The following is a 20,531-nucleotide window of genomic DNA, read 5'->3' on the forward strand; positions in this document are numbered from 1 at the left end:
TTTAATGATTATAATCATTATCTGTCTTGTGCTATATGTATTTAATTATCATTATCTATCGTGCTATTATAATCCTTATCTATCGTGTACTATATGTATTAATCGATGTGATGGTTTGTGATACGGTTTACATATTTGTTCCTTATTTGCTATATATTGCCTTGGGTTCCAGCAATTCGAATCATTTTCCTCTGGTGATGATTCCTGGTAGGAATCAAATGCTTAGGAATAAAGCATTTTAAGATACCTGATTCATTTGTTTCCTTTGTGGATTTTCAGCTACAACTATATGTATTAAATGATTATAATCATTATTTTGCAAATTATGAAAAGTAATTGTACTGTCTCAAGAGTTACTGATTCTAGGAATCTGTCTAAATAAACTTCGCCCTTCTTAACATGTATATGGAAGTGATCTAGAGGATTAGGTTGGGTTACTTTAAGATGGCAGGCATTTGGAGCCAAAGTTGTCACTTCTTAAGAAATAAATGCCCGCTATGAAACTGAAACAGATGTAACTGAACTAGGAAATGTGCTGCAGAGATCATTAGATTGGTGCTTAGATGTAAAAGCATAATTGATTTTAGGATTCCGCAAGGCTGCTTCATGTGCTGTGACCAAAGCAAAATCTGAACTGTAACATTTCCAAAATATTGGAGCTTTTAATTTGAGAATGAAGTTGTTAGTCTTTTTTTTTTCCTCCAAAGTACTTTAGAAACAAAAAGCAGGTCTTAAAGTATTAAGTACACGCATCCATCCACTACTGTACCTGCTAAATCCAGACTGGTTACAGAGACCATAGCCTATTCCTGTAGCACTGGGCACAAGTCACTGTACTATGTATACAGTGGGTATAGAAATATTCCCATTTTTTTTCTTTACAGCCTTAAATAAAAACACACTCAAAAATATTTCTTCCCAGCTTTACTTACTCAATGTAACCTCTAACATCCAAGTGAAAGATATCATAGCTACAGTTCAGAAAAATTATAAAAAAAAATCAAAAAACAAGACATACTAAGATTAATAAAGGATCACCCTCCATGTCAGTATTTTGTTGAACCACCTTTTGCTTTAATGACAGCCTTGATTGAGTCTGTTGGGATGCTTCTCTATCAGCTTTGCACATCTAGATTGAGCCCACTCAGTATTTGCCCCCCACTCTTCTTTACAGTTGTGTTCAAGTTTGGTCAAGTTGGATGGTGAGCGTTGGTGGTCTGCTATCTTCAAATCTTTTCACAGATTTTCAATGGGATTTAGCTCTGGTCTCTGACTGGCCACACGAGGACATTCACTTTTTTCTCCTTCAGGCACTGTGTGGTCAGTTTTCCTGTGTGCTTCGGGTTGTTGTCGTTTTGAAAGGAGAACATTCTGCCCATCTTCAACTTTCTGGCAGAAGGTAGCACGTTTTCCTCAAGAATTTGATGGTATTTTGCCCCATCCACTTGTCTTTCTACCCTAACAAGAGCCCCAGGCCCTGCGGCAGAGAAACACCCCCCACCACAACAGGATACTGCCACCTCCATGCTTTACTGTAGGTATGGTGTGTTGTGGATGGTGAGCTGCATTGGATTTCCGCCAGGTGTACTGTTTGGTATTGAGGCCAGATAGTTTGGTCTCGTCTGACAATAAGACCCTTTTCCACTTGGCATGAGAATCTTCAAGGTGCATTCTGGGCAAAGCTCAAACGAGCCTAATGTGGCCTTTCTTAAGAAGTGGCTTTTTACTTGCGACCCTCCCGAACAAGCCACATTTGTGGAGCGCTTGTGAAATTGTTGTCACATGCACACAATGACCACTCTTTGCCATAAAATCCTGTAACTCCTTCAAAGTGGCCATTGGCCTGTTGGTAGCTTCTCACCAGTTTCCTCCTTGCTCTTCAATCCAGTTTGGAGGGACGGCTGGATCCAGGGAGGGTCCTAGTAGTACCAAACACTTGCCACTTCTTTATGATGGACTTTACTGTGCTCCTTGGGATTGATAAAGCCTTTGAGATGTTTTTGTCTCCATCTCCTGCCTTCTGTCTGTCCACAACTCTATCCCTGAGATCTTTTGAAAGTGGCTTGCCACCCACAGTCAGTTGTTTGCTGTCAGTTGCACTGCCAAGCAAGGGAATGATTGCTCCAGAAACAGCTTCAGTAATCACACGGACTACAATTGATCACAGGTGGAAGGAAACCCGTAACCGCAATGGAAATGGTGGGCACTGACACCTGATTGAGTTTTTCCTTTATTAATCTCAGTATGTCTTGTTTTTACATTTTTTTAAATTCTTCTGAACTGTAGCTGTGATATCTTTCACTTGGATGTTATAGACTGCATTGAGTAAGTAAAGCTTAGAAAAAAATATTGGTTTGTGTGTTTTCATTTAAGGCTGTAAAGCAAAAAAATGGGAATATTTCAAAGGGGGGGATTCTTGTCTATACCCACTGTATATGAATTCCTTCCTTCCTTGCATGTCCAACCAATATGTATCCAGTGTCCTGATTAACAAATATTACTTGTCGGATGCGGACCTTACCTCACTAATTATATTTGACTAGTTTTTGACTTGGCGAAAAAAGGCCCATTTTGAAAAACTCCTTAAGAAGGATTTTCAGTAGCAGCCAGTGGATTATACAGAGCCTGCAATTTAAGATCACAGTGTGGTGACCTGGATGTTACTATAATCATCAAACATACCTTAGTTATATTTATATGTTTAGGTGAACCTTTGTCCATATAATTTTGATAATTTGGCTACAGTACAATGTTTAAATAAATTATTTATAATTGGAGTACAAACTAGGCTGGTTAGTGGACTTGCTCAGAATCAAAAAATAAATGTAACTGGAAACCTTATGGTTTAAAAGCCAGTACCTTAGCTACTACACCACACTGTCTCCTCTCTAATATCTTATATGGTTTCATTTTTTATAAAGTGCATTCTGATGTTGTAGACTGTGAAAAATGATATATGAAGTAATTTGAATATTTCGTTGGAATGCATAACCTGGGTTTGATTCCTAGCCCGATCCATGTCTGTGTGTTATTCTCACAGTATAGATATATTTTCTTCTGGTGTTCCATTGTGAGCAAAAGAAATGCATATTAGGGTGATTGGATGTCCTAAATTATTTTGTCCTGAATGAGAGTGAGTATGTGTGAGTGTCCTCTGTCATGGCTTAGTCTCCCATCCTAGATTAGTTCCTGCTTCTCATCAAGTGTTGTCAAAATATACTAACACACAAAACCCATACAACAGAAAAAGCAAGTGCAGAGAATGAATGGGATCACTGGATTAATGATTAATCAAAGGAATGCACCACATGTTTCTGTTTAACTTTACTCCCAGCCTTCTGGCCAGGGAAGATGTGTCAAGTAGGGGTAATGATGTAGTAGGCTAATTCACATTTACCAAAATACTAGCTGAGAAATGAATTAGAGCTTCATGTCGGCTGAGCAGATTGGGAACCTGTTCCAAATTTGCATTTTCATTTGCAGGTGGACGTACATTGAGTTTTACAGTCGCTACAGCATTCTCATGACACAGAAGGAACTCGCAGGAAATGATAAAAAGCAGACTTGCAAGACGGTGCTTCAGAGGTTAATTCATGTGAGTTACCCTTCTTCATGCTAATCAAATATCTGAAGTGAAGGGGCAATACCCAGTTGTGAGTATATATCTGCCATTTCATTAAGGACATCAAATTTTGTTCTTCTAGCATATGGCTCTTTGATTGCAAGCAGTACTATTTTTTTTCCCCAGTGACAGTAAGCACGATGTTATTCTTGTTATTCTGGTTATTCATTTGTTATGGAAATATTGCACTGCTTCGTTTATTTGCTTAATTTATGTAAAGTAATGACAAGTGTGTTGGGTATTGCAAACCATATCTTTGTAGTGCTAAAAGTAGTTTTGTATTGTGTCCAACTGAAAGATGATATTTTAATAGATCTTGTTCCAATGAAAATGTCCTTATAAATGGGCAAGCTGTTAATTTCACAATATCTGCTGATCGAGCTAAGCAATCTATCTCAAAATCATATCCAAAGAAATCTTTTTAATATGACTTTCTATTTCTCTTTCCATTCATCATATTTCCAAACCCACTCTACCAGTTACAGGCTTGATCTTATCTTGACAAAAGTGGGCGTAAGACAAAACTCCATCCTGTAATCATGCCAGTCCATTGACTCTGTATTCACTAGTGAGTACCAGGAGAACATGTAGAAGACATAGTAGCTAGTAACTGAACAGGGATCCAAGCACTGTGAATTGAATGAATGAATGTAAATATTGTGTAAATGTTTAATATGCTTGTGTATCTTGGGATGAACTGCCATCCCATCAAGGTTTTTTCCTACCTTTGCCTGACACTGCTGCTCTCCATGTTACTGTAATAAAAAAGATGGTTTTAAAGGGATGGATGCAGCCAACCCTGCAGCTGAATCCCTCACCAAGTTACGGTTTCTGTAGAGCTGGAATATTCTAATGTCTACATAGACTTTACACCAAAACCCCAAAGACTAAAGTCAGTTTAACTGATAACTCTGAACTGGATAAGTGGGTGCGGGAGCATGAGTGGACACTCACGTTAATTGTTGGATTTTATTTTTCTTGTTCCTGACATTGGACACCACTCCAACACAACTAAAAATTATTTAAATGGGATAGAAAATGCTAAGTAAGTGAATAGAATTTTTTTAGCTTCTCTGTCTGTTTGTTGGTCCATCCATCCATCCATCCATTGTCTAACCCGCTGAATCCGAATCCAATCCCAGCCAACACAGGGCACAAGGCAGGAACCAATCCTGGGCAGGGTGACAACCCACCGCAGGACACACACAAACACACCCACACACCAAGCACACACTAGGGCCAATTTAGAATCGCCAATCCACCTAACCTGCATGTCTTTGGATTGCGGGAGGAAACCGGAGCACCCGGAGGAAACCCACGCAGACACGGGGAGAACATGCAAACTCCACGCAGGGAGGACCTGGGAAGCGAACCCGGGTCTCCTAACTGCGAGGCAGCAGCGCTACCACTGCGCCACCGTGCCGCTTGTTTGTTGGTCTGTCTATCTAAATTCTACACACAATTATGAAATTATTGTACACATAGAAAAAATTTCTGTTGAATTGTTGTGTTAATTGTATAGTGTTGAAGTTATAGTTTTGAAAGGTCATATATAAAGTAGTAACCAGGTCGCTATTGAAAAGGATATGACACAGCTCCATCCTACACTATAGCCATTTTCTAACAATCCATTTCTTTGCTTTTATTGTTGAATGCTTTGGTCACTTCAGGACTCCAACCAGTACAAATTTGGGCGCACAAAGATCTTCTTCCGAGCTGGCCAGGTGGCTTACCTGGAGAAGCTCCGTTCTGATAGACTGCGTGCTGCCTGTATTACAATCCAGAAAAACTTCCGTGGCTGGATTCAGCGCAAGAAATTCGTTCGAATGAGAGCGGCAGCGATCATCATTCAACAGTATGTCCGCGGGCAGAGGACAATCCGGTAAGGCAATTATTGGTACCATTCAAAATGCTCTATTATTGCTTTGAAAGCAGAACTAAATTAATACAGTAATACACAAAGTCTTCTCAGTGGCTTGGAACAGCTATGCCTGAATAAAGCAAAAGGCTTAAACCCGAGTTATAGTTCAGATTTTTGGGAAGGGGACAGTGTTCGACAAGACCAGCACACTGAGTGTGGTGATGAGGTGATCAGCTCAGGTGGCATTTTGGTCAGGATGGCATTTTCATAAAGAGTATTTTTTTTTTTAATATTACTAAATAATCGTAATAATGCCAAGAAAATAAAGTTAAGTATGAACTGTAAGAGTTACATACATAAGAAATACCTAATGTGTTTACTGTATTTAAAAATTGTAAGAAATACTTTCGTTTAAAAACTTTCAGATATCTCAAAATTGCTATTCACACCAATTTGTCAGACTGCCAAGTATGAAAACAGGACGTGCACATTTAAAAGTTACAGTACATGTCAGTCACTGATATTGACCTTAATTTCTCTGTTGTTTCACATTTCATATTGTGTATATGTTTATTGTTGTTTTGCTCTTTTTTTTTTAATTTCTGGAATGTTATTAGGTGTTTGTCACAGGTAAAATGTCTGTTAAATATCTCAAGTTTGCAACACATGTGCATAGTTAGAAAGGGAAGGCACTTTTTAAATTGCTAAACAGGGGTTTCAAACTGCCAAGGTGTTTAGAGGACTGTGCTGGATGAGCGAAACAGCTGGGTTTAATTTTGCATTCAGTTTTGCCATCATAAAACTCAATACAAGTACGTATTGTCTGCTTTTACATGCATTTTTATTACTCTTTAATTTAATGTTGTGTTTTCTGTATCAGTATACTGCTGCTGGATTATGTGATTTTCCCCTTGGGATTAATAAAGTATCTATCTATCTATCTATCTATCTATCTATCTATCTATCTCACCTCACACCGATCCAGTGAAAAAATATATATTTGCATTATTTTAATGTCTATTTATGGTTTTATTGATTTTAAGCTACTTCTTTTCATTTGTTTCAAATGGTTTCCAAAAATAACTTTGTCTGTTGTTCAGAGGATGTACTGTATTTTGGGAGTACTGTATTGTAACGTATTATGAAGCCTGTATCACATTGCATATTATATTGGGATGAAGTGTATCAACTGATGCCTTGCAAAGAAACAAATGAGGGGAGGGAGGAAGGGCAGCAAAGAGTGCCATGTCTCAGGTGGCATTATTATACCTGCTGTTCATATTGTTAAATGAAACTGTTGCTGTGTTTTTACCCAATTATGTTATTTTTTTCTTTTCTGACAACATTTAGGCAAACTGTCAGTGCAACTACCATAAAGCAGGCTTGGGCAGCCATCATAATTCAGAAGCACTGCAGAGGATTCCTGGTTCGTAGGGTCTACCAGCTCGTTCAGGTGGCTACTATCACAATACAAGCATTTGCTCGCGGATGGATTGCCCGGAAACGTTTCAAAAAGGTAAGCTTTAGTAATAACTCCTTACCTTGGGAATGATAAGAAGTATTAACTTAAGTATTCATAATGTTGACCTCTATTGAAGAATAATATATATGTGTACAAAAATACTGAAAATGTTTCATTACTTTACAGAATACTTTGTGATAGTGTTCTATATGACAGTCCTGAATATATAAAGGTTTTTATTGTACGTTACTTGTTGACAGTATTTACTCTGAAAAGCACTTTAAATAAAGTTACATCTCTTAATTAGGTTTTGAAGGGTCTGTGATAGGGATAACAACTATTTAAAATATTTGTAAGTATATAAACAACTTTCTCAGAGCTCTTGACTATACACACACAGTGGCCCAGTCAATTCCTGGCACTATTTAAGAATTGTGATGTACAAGAATTATTCAATTTTTCTGAAAACCCCAGAGCAAATCTTGGATTATGGAAGAATGACTCAAAACAGTGTGCAAAGCTGGTACTCACTTAAGCTTTAAGACTTTATGTCAAAGGTCTTAAAGGTGTTATTTCTGCAAACGGTCACTGTGTACACTATTATTGTGGGGACTGAATGCAAACAGGATATTTCTTTTTTCATCAAAATTTTTCAAACGTAAAATAAAATTGCATAAAATATTCTGAATTTCAGTGCTATGAAAGAAAACCTCATTTCTCTGTAGGATTCAATAAGAGTGAGAGCCATAGTATATACTGTATGGCCAACTAGAGGATATGTCCTTGGATTGAAAAGAGCAAGGTTGTCATATTTGGAACCATTTGCAAGTTACATCATGTGCCAAGGTTTAAATTTAAAAAATATCAAAACATTTATATTATTTTAGCAAAATGCCATGGAATCGTTTTTCACTAGAGAAAACTTTAGACACCATATAAATGCACAATGTTTCAGATTCAGCCTCCATCTATGGCTCACTCTGCAGCCCTGCGTATTGCACTTAACATGCCAGTACTCACATTGTAAAATAATAATACGAAAAATATTTTGTAATTTGTAAGTTACTTTTTGGATAAAGGGAAGAAATTATTAGCTAAACAAACATAAAATATTTCTTGCAAAGTGCCTTGTGATTAAACTCGGTTGCAGAAGGTTTCAATGTAAAGAGCTAATTCATTTTGAAATGAGTTTTTGTCTAAGATTGCCATGATATCTTGACAAGTGCCTGGTGAAAGTGCTTGTTGACGATGGTGCTAAGTATAAAATACTGGTGTATCTAACAGCTTGTAAAGTCCTTTTCAGAAGAATCCAATATGAAAGGTGCTATATGGTGTATACAATTTTAAATTGCCTGTAAATTCTGTAAAATGTGTTAGTCAGTCAGTCATTAGCCAATCCGCCATATCCTAACACAGGGTCACAGGGGGTCTGTCGGGGCCAATCCCAGCCAACACAGGGCACAAGGCAGGAACAAATCTTTGGCCGTTGTTATATTAAGCTGTATACAAAGTCAGATAGAGATTGGACTTTTATTCTTGGTCAAACACTTTGTTATTGAGCTCACCATCAAAGGCACTGTATAATAAGCAAGGAATGATGTGTTAGATTGATTTCTATATGCTTTTAGAACTCCAAAACAAAGACTAATTAGTTAGACCTTACAATGTTTTTGTTTCAGTCCCCACAAAATGAAGCAGATGGGCATGAGTACGAATCATTGCTACAGTATATTACACATTATACATTAGAAAGAAAAATACATTGTGAAAAATGATACCATTATGCAGTATCTCGTACTGAATATGAAGGCCACCTTAAATTCAAGGTCTGCTGCATGTTTTTTTGTTTGAGACTGTCCGCATGCTGGGACTTTGTAATAACCACCTATAAAGCTATAATATTTAAGTGCATCCTTATTGGTTGCTTTTGTGCAAAAATAAAATGACACAAGTTGTACCATGAAATGGAGAAAGAAAGAAAGAAATGGTTCTAGACTGCAGGAGTCTCCTTGCTTACAAATGTGCCCTTCTTGCGTTGGACAGATACTTGAAGACTATAAAGCTTCCATCCTGCAGAAGTACGCTCGGGCCTGGCTGGCAAGGCGTAGATTTCAGAGCATTCGTCGGGTGGTTCTGAACGTGCAGCTCTCTTACAGAGTGCAGAGACTGCAAAAGAAGCTGGAGGAACAGGTGAGTACCATGAGGTGTCTGGACGTACCCAAGACAGATTTCAATGGATAGATCTAAATATGCATGAACAAATGCCACTCGGATGGCCAGTCCAGAACTGTACACTTAATCTTTTCCCTGATTACCTCAAGCTTATGTCTGGCCAAAAAAATGTGAGGCCATGTTTACCCATGCATGCTTCACCCCACTTGGTCTTGTATAATAATATGTAGAATTCATTCAAAGTTGCCCACTAGATGGCAAAGTTGAGTTATAATTACCATGTATGTTGGAACAGTTGCATTTGACAATAGGTATAAATGGACAATTAAACATAATATCAAGAGTAAACAGAAGAAGATACTGTAGGTCCATACTGCTAGGTTTAATATTGGAGATGCTGGTATATTTCTGTTTACACTATATATTCTACAGTATATATGTAGTAATATGTATCTTACTATAGCCGTAAGCTTTTTCAAAAGTCGTACAAAAAAAAAATCACCCACAGAAAAATTAATTTTACTGGCTTAAACCCAACAACTTGCATAAAAAGGAACATCTCTTTATGTTAATATAGCATTCCCGAAGAGTATCGTTCTTGCATATTACTTTAATAATTTATGAAATTTAACTAATAGACCATTACAATGATGACAGTTTATACAATTTTATATTTACACATGGCCAAAATTGTCAAAAACATGTCAAAAAAAAAAAACATTTCCTCCCATTTCTACTATGAAAGCAGGTAGCATAGCACTGGTACTGTCATTTGTATCCTAAATAAAACCAACACCCTTTTTTATCAAAAGTTAAACTTTTTTCACCATTTTTAGAACCAATTAATTATAAAGGGGGGGACATGGGCTAACCTGCACTTCAGAAACAACAAACTGAGTTACAATTTAGAGCCATTGGCTATAATCAATGTAGTTAGTATTAAAGTGTGACAACACATTGCAAAAGTGTTGTATTTTCGGATACAAAAATTCAAATTCAATTTAGCTTCAGCACTTGCATATTAAGGTTGTTTTCCGCTGACAAAGGACTCCATTATTTTCACAGTATCGGATACACTCGTTCTTTAGGTTAATTTGCAGTTCTAAAATGTCCTATGTAAATAGGTCTGGTAATGTGTGCAGTAATGCACCGTAATCCCTTTTAGGGCTGCTTCCTTCTACCCAGTGCTTTACAGATAACAAAGAGACTATATGTGATCATTTAACAGAAGAAAGCTGCTTAATGAAGTGGACGAATGCACATCTACACCTTGTCTATCCACAATGTTTTATGAGCTACAACCCAGCCTACTAAAAGACATCTAACCATCATCACCCTATCTACCTGGGTGGCATGTGGACTGGCACAATGTAATAACACAGAATTACACTCCATGCAACGTTACAGCTGATCACTGCACTTCAGCTAATACTTTTGCACATTTATTTGTATGTTATGTGGTTGTATGTGAAATGTTAATGTACAATTTGAAATTCTGCAGACAAAGGAGAACCATGTATTGCTTGAAAGACTGACAGGACTTGCCAGTGCTCACTCTCATGATCTGGAAAAGCTACACAAGCTTGAGGAAAACCTGAAAAAAACGATGGCTCAGAAGAAGGCATTAGAGGAGGAAATGAGGAGGGTGACTGAAGAAACAAGCCAGGTCTGTATAATTGCAACATACATTGTAAAAAATGGGAAATGGAATTGCTGCTTCTGACGTACAGTACATAAAAAGAAGCCATATGCAACAACCACTAGTTGACTATCTCAACATGTACCTCTGATTTTCAGTGTATCAAAGGGGATTTCTGCAGGTACTCCACTCTCCTGCCACATCCCAAAGACACACATGGTAGGCTAAGAGGTGTGTGATTATGGCCTGCCTTGTGCATAGCTTTACTGGCATGGGCACTCCTTGGCTAAGTAATGCAAAAACATGGGAAGGGGGTCACGCCACAAATGGAAACCTCAATTATCAATTATGAAGCCATTTTGCTGCTTTAATTAAACAATTTGACATTTTACTGTTGAGTCATCAGGTCTCCTTTCTCAAACATTTCAGTCCGTTTCTATTTTTGCATACCTGTGTGTGTTTTTATTATTATTATCCGTAGGCTATTTGACCCCACTTTAACAAGTTTGCTTGTGTTTAACTCATTTGGACACACACGTTTATACCTGTGCTTTTGACTGCACCCTCACCTGCCACTTGTGTGTGTGTGTGCATTTATTAATTGAGTACCAATACTTTGTTTAGATGAATCATGTTACTTTGTTCTCCAGTTATTTGTCCCATTATCCATAAATATACTCTCTAACTCTCTCTGATAGTTTAACGGACATTTTCTGGGTTTACCTGGATTGGCCAGTTGCCCCCATCAAAGTCACTATTGGAGCAGAAATATTTACGTCTGGATGCACTTCATGATGCCAACCTCCTTTTACAACACACAAGAGGGATGGTGTCTTTAGTCTCAAGTTATAGCATATTATAAATCCACAGTATTCATAATATTGCCAGCTTCTCATTTTGTCTCTTTCTAGCATTTAAGCAACTGTGCTTTTAAAGTGGTTAGGTGACCCAGTGAAATATAACTCGTTTTCATATATAATCTGCATGCCCGAGTCTCTTAATAATACATCTGTACATTAAAACCCATGAAGATGTTGTGAGTCCTTCACACTAGATGTGTGTCAGGATGTCCTTGACAGTTCTTGGTGAATTCCTGATTCTGTATTTGTTTAATAGTTACAGAGTCACATGTAAAATTAATAAACGATTCTCAGTGTTGACCTGCACAAGACAATTTATAAGACTTTGCTAAAGCATACAACACTGTGTGCTGCTAAATAATTAGCTCACTGTGTAATTTTTATGTCAAAGCCTTTAATAATCCAAACCTCACAATACAGGAAGCTCAATGCTATAGGACTTTGTAATGATTTTGAATGTTTGCCCAATACAATTACAGTCTCTCTTGTGATCTTTAGTTTCAGCATTGATTTCATTTTATTCTTCCTAACAGATTATCACTCAGCTCCAAAGTCAGAATGCTACCCTTAATGAAGAGAAGCAAGAACTGAACTTAAAGTTACAAGAGGAGCTTCAGGAGATGAAAGGTCAGCCCAACATTTTGATACAGTTTGTAATCCAGAAATGTCCATATTTAAAGAGAACATATTTTGTTATTATTTAGGTTTTTTAGGGTAAATAACTGGTATTGACCAGGAAATGATGCAGATTGTAAAGGTGGAGTAAACATTTACCTAGCTTCAGAGATCAAAGCTCAATGTCAGGACTACTTAAATATATAGCAACTAATTTGTATGTGTATTTTTATTGTGATTTCAAGTTTAGATTATATTTTTCTTAAAATGAAACTTAAGATTGTTTTAGAGACATTCAGATACGTTTGTTTCTTTTCTGTTTTTTAGATAATGTAGATGATTTCCAAAAGAAATTAATGGCAGACTTGGACAGGGAGGAGCGACAAAGAAAGTAAGATTAGATTTGTTACTTCATTCATTAATGTGTTTGTTTGTGAATCCCAGTTCACATTGGGGTGTGGATTTCTTCACTTGGGATAGGGGGTAACCTATAAGCATCGGGTCAAAAGCAGGAAACAACATTAGTACGGGACACTGGCCCATTAGTTGACGCACTCACTCCAATCAGGACAATGTGAAGTCATTAGCCAGTATAACTTGTAACTGATTAGCATGTGGGAGGAAGCTGCAGATGTTAGTAGAAAAAAGAAATGCAGAGACATAGGGAGAACATGCAAACTCTGAAGAGAAAGTGTCTGCACCAGGATTTGACTCTGGAGAAGTGAGGCCAAAAGCACTAACAAGATAATAAAATAGTGCTATGTAAGTATTTACCTCAAACAAACTGAGGTATCCTTCCTCTGTTGAACCTCACAATTCTGCCTAGAATATACCTTAAGAAGAACCTGATTGTTCTGTGTTAACCCTGTCTTGCTTTGATGTTATATCTTTTAGGATGCTAGAGAATGACTTTGCAATTCAGAAGGAAGACTATGAGAAGCAAATTGACTCCCTCAAGGAAGAGATAAAGTGCCTCCGAGAGGAAAAGATGCAGCTCCAGCAGCAGGTCCAGGAAGAGTTTATTTTCAACGATGAGCTCAAGCAGGAGATTGCGCAGCTTGCAAGGGAGGCTGAGGTACTGTTACCCTAGAAAAATGGCCACATGAGATCCTAAGCATATGATTAGCTCCTTGGTTTTGGCTGTGAAAGTCTCACTATTAGAAAACACTTTATTTTTCTTAATCTTGTGATCATTGGGCTTGTTTAGCTGAATTTAAATTACTTGCCTGCATGTCTCCCTGCAGGCATCTTTTGTTCAGCAGTGAATAGACGCTGGCGCAGGGACATAAACAGTTGTGCAATTAGGGACTAATAACAAGGTAGACAAGTTTGCTGCTGAGTTTTAAAAACCGCCTGTTTAACGAAAAATAGATGAATAGAAAATATTTTTTAATGGATATATCAACAAATAAAAGCATTCTTGATGACAAGATACAAATTGCATGAGCTGAGCAGCTAGAAAGTTTCTGCAGGACCAATGATTTAGTCTTAGCCTTATGGGTAAATGACTATGACTGGTGAAAAAATCCTCCAAATAAGATAGATAGATAGAGATATGAAAGGCACTATATAATAGATAGATAGATAGATAGATACTTTATTAATCCCAAGGGGAAATGCACATACTCCAGCAGCAGCATACTGATAAAGAACAATATTAAATTAAAGAGTGATAAAAATGAAGGTATAACAGACAATAACTTTGTATAATGTTAACGTTTACCCCCCGGGTGGAACTGAAGAGTCGCATAGTGTGGGGTCTCCTCAGTCTGTCAGTGGAGCAGGACGGTGACAGCAGTCTGTGGCTGAAGCTGCTCCTCTGTCTGGAGATGATCCTGTTCAGTGGATTCTCCATGATTGACAGGAGTCTGCTCAGTGCCCGTCGCTCTGCCACCGATGTCAAACTGTCCAGCGCCGTGCCTGCCTTCCTCATCAGTTTGTCCAGGCGTGAGGCGTCCCTCTTCTTTATGCTGCCTCCCCAGCACACCACTGCGTAGAAGAGGGCGCTCGCCACCACTGTCTGATAGAACATCTGCAGCATCTTATTGCAGATGTTGAAAGACACCAGCCTTCTAAGGAATAAGTACAGCTATTCCAAAATGTTGTAACCCATCTTTTACCTACCTAACCTATAGTGCCAGTTTTGTAGGAAATAAGTAATTACAAAATATGTAAACCTAATATAAAATGCTACTGTTTTTTGTTTTGTTTTAAATGTGGTGCAGGTTATCCCAGGCCTAAAACAAGAGGTTGTCATTTTGGAAACGCAAAAAAGTGATCTGGAAAAAAAGAACAAAGAGCAAATGGAACACACAAAAGGTGAGTAAGCAGTATGAATTCAAGTGTTTATGGAAATATTTCATTGTAGTGGTTACTCATGAAATTCCCAATTTCCAAAGCAGCCAATGTAACACAAGCTCTTTAGTAAGATCAGATGTTTGGCAGGACTAGTAACAAGTGAGGGAAGCAATTTTTGAAAAATGATGTCAAATAGAAGGTGTTGTCACAATGCTTTTCTGTATTATCAGTAAGGGTGGTGGTTGAAATTTGATTTTATTGAAGGCAGCATGGGACCTTTGTGTCTTTAAACCTCCACCCCATGGCCATGACTGCACCACCTTGCATATTCTTTAACTCGAGGCTTTGTGACTAATACTGCTTGAATATGTGTGGTGTAATGGTTAAAGTGTTTGATTTCAAACCCTACAGACATGGGCTCAAACCCTGCTAGCTGATAGTATGTGATCATGAGCAAATCGCTTCACTCGCCTGTGCTCCACTTGGAAAAATACAATTTGTTAAGCTCCTTTTTTATCTTTCAAATGTTGTAAGGAACCTTGGATAATGCATCTGGCAAATAATAAGTAGTAATAACAATTATTTTTGCCCCTGTATATTATTTGTAGTAAAAATGGCAGAGGTCACGAAGCAACTTCTTGAAGGACTGAAGGAAGAAGAAACACTGTCCAGGTACAATTTGGTGAAACGACTTTTGTGCTATCTATTAAAATATCCAAAGAAAAATTTTCAAAGGCTTTACTTCTTTAAGAACCTAATTCTGAAACAAGTTTAGGTCTTGTTCATTGCATCGTATTTCCATGTTCCTTACATTGTAATTACTTACAATATATGAATATAAAGTCAGTCAGTCAGTCAGTCATCATCTAACCCACTATATCCTAACACAGCGTCACGAGGGTCTGCTGGAGCCAATCCCAGCCAACACAGGGCGTAAGGCAGGAACAAATCCTGGGCAGGATGCCAGCCCACTACATTGCACACACACACACCAAGCACACACTAGGGAAAATATAGGATCGCCAATGCACCTAACTAACATGTCTTTGGACTGTGGGAGGAAACCGGAGCACCAGGAGGAAACCCACACAGACACAGGGAAAACATGCAAACTCCATGAATATAAAGTTATTTTTGATATTCATTGTACCAATGTGATGTGAAGGTGAACCATACACAACTGAACTTTTAAAAATGTTTATTCTCAAGTAGTTTTTGTTCTTCTCTAACTGAGAGGCTATAGTGCCGTATTGTGGAAGGACTTAATACTTTGAATGTATTGCTTGTGGAAAAGGTATAGGTTTATTTTCATGCTGAAAAGAAGGGCAATATAATTATACAATAAAATAATAAATCCCAAACCCAAGTCAATAACAAAAAGGCAGAAGAAAAAAAATCCACTGTCTGGACTTTGACTTGTCAAACAAAGTAACTTTTTAAATTCTCTTCTTCTCTTCATGGCAGCTCTTTGCACAAACTCTTACCTTACACTTCATCTGTTTTCCCTTGCTTTCTTCACTCCTAAATGAAACAAACACTCTCCAGGTATAATCTGGTAAAATTACTTTTGTATGTAAATTACTATTTCCTTTTCAGTCACACGCACCCCTAATGAGGACTATATAACATAAATGATGATTCTATTTTCTTTTCAGTTTGGGAATAGCCTCTATCATTTTTTAGGTGTGTTGGCAAGAAATGCATAAGACACCTACTGTGATTTAATGTGGATCAGTTTGCAGGGGACAACTTGGCTCCCATTAGACGGTTTAGATGAAATTTGGTACACTTATTTTTCAAGGTTATTTGTCAGGAAAAGTTCAGGTGTCATCAACATATTTCAAATACAGCATGTTGTACACATTTCTGAAGTTTCACAATTTCCCACTGAAAAGGACTGGAAATTTTGCCAACTTGTCATTTTTAAAGCAGAGAAACATTCTTTGCACCTTCATTTACAGATTGCTTTACTATTTCAAATTTATCTTTATAGGGACGCTCCTTAAACTTGCATATTTTGTATATTTTCCTCTTTTACTTGTCCAGTGGCAAATGGATGCCCAATACAAGTTAGGCATTTGGCAGGAGATCTCATTTCTCCTGCTGCTTGAGGTAAGTAAACTGCAAAAGCAAAAAAAATGTAAACCAAATGTCACGTTGTAATTATTATGTAAGCATCACTCTATAAGCATAGAGTGAACAAATATATTTTGGTATTTGGCACACTGTATTAGGTACAGCATCCCTGGTCCACCTTTTAGGTTAATATACACCTAATGCTCAGGTTACCATATAGCCAATGCTTACAATAAGTTACACTACAAACAACTTTACTGCTACAGTATGTTAATGCTGCATATTAAGATTCTGTATTTCTCTGACACTATAGTTTATCGACAAAACTCCAGACTTGCTCTCCATCATGATCCAAAGCAGCCAACAGTTTTACATTTTGACTTTGACAGATGTTAACATTTTGACTATGTATTTCAAAAATACTATGTTTAATTTGAACTACAGTTAGTCATAGACCCTCCACAACACACAATCAGTGGCATTCTACATCACTTGAATTTAAACTGCTGTCTATAAAAATATAGGGCACAAAACGTTTTTCAGGTGATACTCCAGAGTGCTTTTTGGAGTCTTAATTTGCAGAATAATAAAAGATTGATCATTTACATTATCTATCTATCTATCTATCTATCTATCTATCTATCTATCTATCTATCTATCTATCTATCTATCATATAGTGCCTTCTATAGGGTGGTCCAGATCTAATTATGCAATTTTCATTACGCTATAATTTATTAAGTTTATTACATAGAAAATCACCCAGAAAATCACCCGAAAAATCCCGGACCATCGAGAAGTGTGCGAACTGACGACATGAAGAATTGTCTTCGCGATGAACTGGAATCGTCCCCACATAAATCAAAGTCATCCAGACAATCTAGATCTGCATAATTAGATCTGGGCCACCCTGTCTGTCTGTCTGTCTATCTATCTATCAATCATATAGTGCCTTCTATATATATCTATCATATAATGCTTTCTATATCTACCTATCTGTCTTTTTATTTGCAAAGACCATGTTATGACATTGATATATTTTTAAGACCATACGTTCCATTTTAGGCTGTCAGCAGAAGATCTGAATCATATTAATGATAGCGGAGAGTTGACTTTTGTCTATGAAGGTTTAAAAAAAGCAGCCAGGTGAGTAGACTCTAGATCTTCTTTTGAGAATAACTGAATAGTGTGCCACAAGGATTGCAAAAGGCAGCTTGAAAGCCCTGCATGGGACATCCACAGGTGAATGTCGGCGAACCACACCAGTATTAGAAGAGATCCTGCATGCATCAGTGTTAGTAGGCAGTGGATAAGACTGCAAAACTGTTACATTTAGCGGGATAGCAAATGGTCTATTTCTTGTCTACTTTGGTGTCAATGAATTTATACTCTTTTGAAACCCTAGGAGCTTTTGATCTGTTAGTTTTATTGATGCTAGATTTCTACTGACCTTATTTTATATACTATATGTGTGGCAGAAAAAGTAATGAGACTGGCAGCACTGCAAGCGATCTGGCAACGCTGCGCTGTTGTCCTTGATAGAGCACGTGTATCAGTCCCCTCCCATAGCTCAGTGCGAGTTTCAACTCCTTCCGTTAACTACGTGATTTTTGCAACTGCTATTAGCGAAGTTGTGTTTTTGGTTGTGCGTCACGCAAAATGGGACAGCGGAATTTGGAGCAACGTTGTGCCATTAAACGGCAAGTGTGACATTTGAAAAGTTAAAACAGGCCTATGGGGAACATTCTTTTTCCCGAGCTCAAGTTTTTCGCTGGCACAAATCATTTTTGGAAGGCAGAAAACACGTTGAAGATGAACACCGTTCAGGGAGGACTTCAACTTCGAAAACCATTGAAAACATCGAACGTGTGAACACTCTTGTGAGATCAGACCATCGTTTAACATTAAGAATGTTGAGTGAACAATTAAATTTGAACAGATTTACCGTTCATCAAATTTTGACTGAACATTTGCACATGCGAAAAGTCTGTGCCAAAATGGTGCCGAAACACTGCCCTCTCCATAACAGAATTTTTGACCTCAAAAGGCATTCCTGTGGTTCCCCAGCCCCCTTATTCACCTGACCTCAGTCCGTGTGACTTTTTCCTTTTTCCTAAACTGAAAAATGTCCTCAAAGGAAGTCATTTCGGGACTTTAGAAAACATCCAAAACAGTGTAACGGACATGCTGAAGACCATACCGTTGAAGACTTCCAGCGCTGCTACCAACAGTGGGAACAACGTCTCCATCGGTGTGTAGCTGCCCAAGGGAACTACTTTGAAGGGGATAACATTGATGTTTGAAAAAAATAAAAACTTTGGTAAATAAGAAATCAGTCTCATTACTTTTCTGCCGCACCTCGTATATATATATATATATATATATACTGTATATATATATATATATACTGTGTATATATATATATATATATACTGTATATATATATATATATATATATACTGTATATATATATATATATATATGACAGTTTCATAAAATGAAGTAATTATAAAAAAATGAAGGAATACAAATGGTATTAGGTTGTTGTGTGTTTATAAATGATTTTACTTTCTTAAAAAGAGAGGCATGTAATCATTTCAAGAAATAAGTAATCTTAAAAATAGCTTGCTTGCTAGCCATAGGTTTTCATAGATATGTTATTTTTATTATTTTATTTTTTATTATATATTATTAACTAATGCCCAACATTGCCCAAATACATTAAAAAACTGAATATTTGTGTTGCTTTTCTTACTGTTTGTCTTAAAATGCACTCATTTAAACTTGTTATATCCTATCAAATAACTAAATAATACAACACTATTCTTGTAATGATTCATCTTCAGCAGTATTTTTCAAATATGCTCAGTTTGTTGAAACTTTGCACTTGTACAGCCCACAGCCTCCTTGAATGCAGTCACAGAATTTTAAACTTGTTTTAAAATACACACACATATAGATGCTCTTTCCTGAAATGGTTTCTGCATTAAGCACAGTTCAACTTGATAAACTTGATAAGTGACTTAGAAAATACATGAACTGATGTAGGGAAAATATTTAATGTAAAACAATATGTACTTTTTTTGTTATGCATTTGATATCTCACATGTTGCTATAGGTTTAGGACCATAAGAGTGTTGTTGTTTACTTTCAGGAGTTATGAGGTGACTAGAGAATAAGTGTCAGCATGATTTGACATCAAAAGAACATCTGTGTATTTACCTGCTTTGTTTCATCCTTGAAATATGTGAATTAAATCATGATGTCATTTGAGGGGAAAAAATCGTTTTTGATATGGAAGGTTAACAGTGAAGTCCTGTCAGATGATTTAATCATGTGGTTGCACGTCCTAAGAACTACCCAAGGCTTTTCAGCAGCACAACTGGCCGTGCCTATCCACAGCATTACCCAATAAAGGAAATTTAACACATTTTCTGTGAAGTCATCTAACCATAGAAAAGCTGTGACACTTATGCTTTGAAAAATTAAAGGTGTTTTGAAACTTGAGAAGATAAAGTATTTAAAAAAAATAACACTTCACAGTAACCAGTGCCAAGGAATCTGTGCTTAAGATAGCTCTATGAAATAACACATTTCTCATTTTTCTTTAGTGTAATGGAGAAGCATTTTCAGGCACAGAAAGAAGGTTATCAAAAAGAAACAGAGACACTTAACTTCAAGATTCAACACCTACAGGGTGAAGTGTGCCACTTGCAAAATTTGTTCAAGGAGGAAAACACCGTCAAAGATAGCATCCGCCAGGAACTGAACAGGCTCAGCTCTGAAAATATGGTAACTACCACTTTTGTATATCTCACAAGTTTACATGCCAGTGTTTTGTCATCCATTAAAAAGAATTGGTGAAAACTAATTACTAACACATGGAACATCGAGCTGTGTAATGAGACTGCATCCTCAAACCCAATCT

The 20,531-nt window shown here is 37.2% G+C and overlaps 1 protein-coding gene across 1 annotated transcript in view; it reads left to right on the forward strand.

The window, feature by feature from the left end:
* Window positions 1-20,531, forward strand: part of myo5c (myosin VC) — an 86,952-nt gene that overhangs the window by 38,735 nt on the left and 27,686 nt on the right. The window contains exons 18-29 of the mRNA XM_039770309.1: window positions 3,484-3,595; window positions 5,293-5,504; window positions 6,834-6,999; window positions 8,989-9,135; window positions 10,619-10,783; window positions 12,150-12,243; window positions 12,559-12,622; window positions 13,126-13,306; window positions 14,457-14,550; window positions 15,138-15,201; window positions 17,669-17,749; window positions 20,215-20,395. Coding sequence (XP_039626243.1) covers window positions 3,484-3,595; window positions 5,293-5,504; window positions 6,834-6,999; window positions 8,989-9,135; window positions 10,619-10,783; window positions 12,150-12,243; window positions 12,559-12,622; window positions 13,126-13,306; window positions 14,457-14,550; window positions 15,138-15,201; window positions 17,669-17,749; window positions 20,215-20,395 — 1,561 coding nt within the window. The remainder of the gene's footprint in view (window positions 1-3,483; window positions 3,596-5,292; window positions 5,505-6,833; window positions 7,000-8,988; window positions 9,136-10,618; window positions 10,784-12,149; window positions 12,244-12,558; window positions 12,623-13,125; window positions 13,307-14,456; window positions 14,551-15,137; window positions 15,202-17,668; window positions 17,750-20,214; window positions 20,396-20,531) is intronic.

The sequence above is a fragment of the Polypterus senegalus genome, chromosome 12 (assembly GCF_016835505.1).
Source record: "Polypterus senegalus isolate Bchr_013 chromosome 12, ASM1683550v1, whole genome shotgun sequence".
NCBI classification, from domain to species: Eukaryota; Metazoa; Chordata; class Cladistia; order Polypteriformes; family Polypteridae; genus Polypterus; species Polypterus senegalus.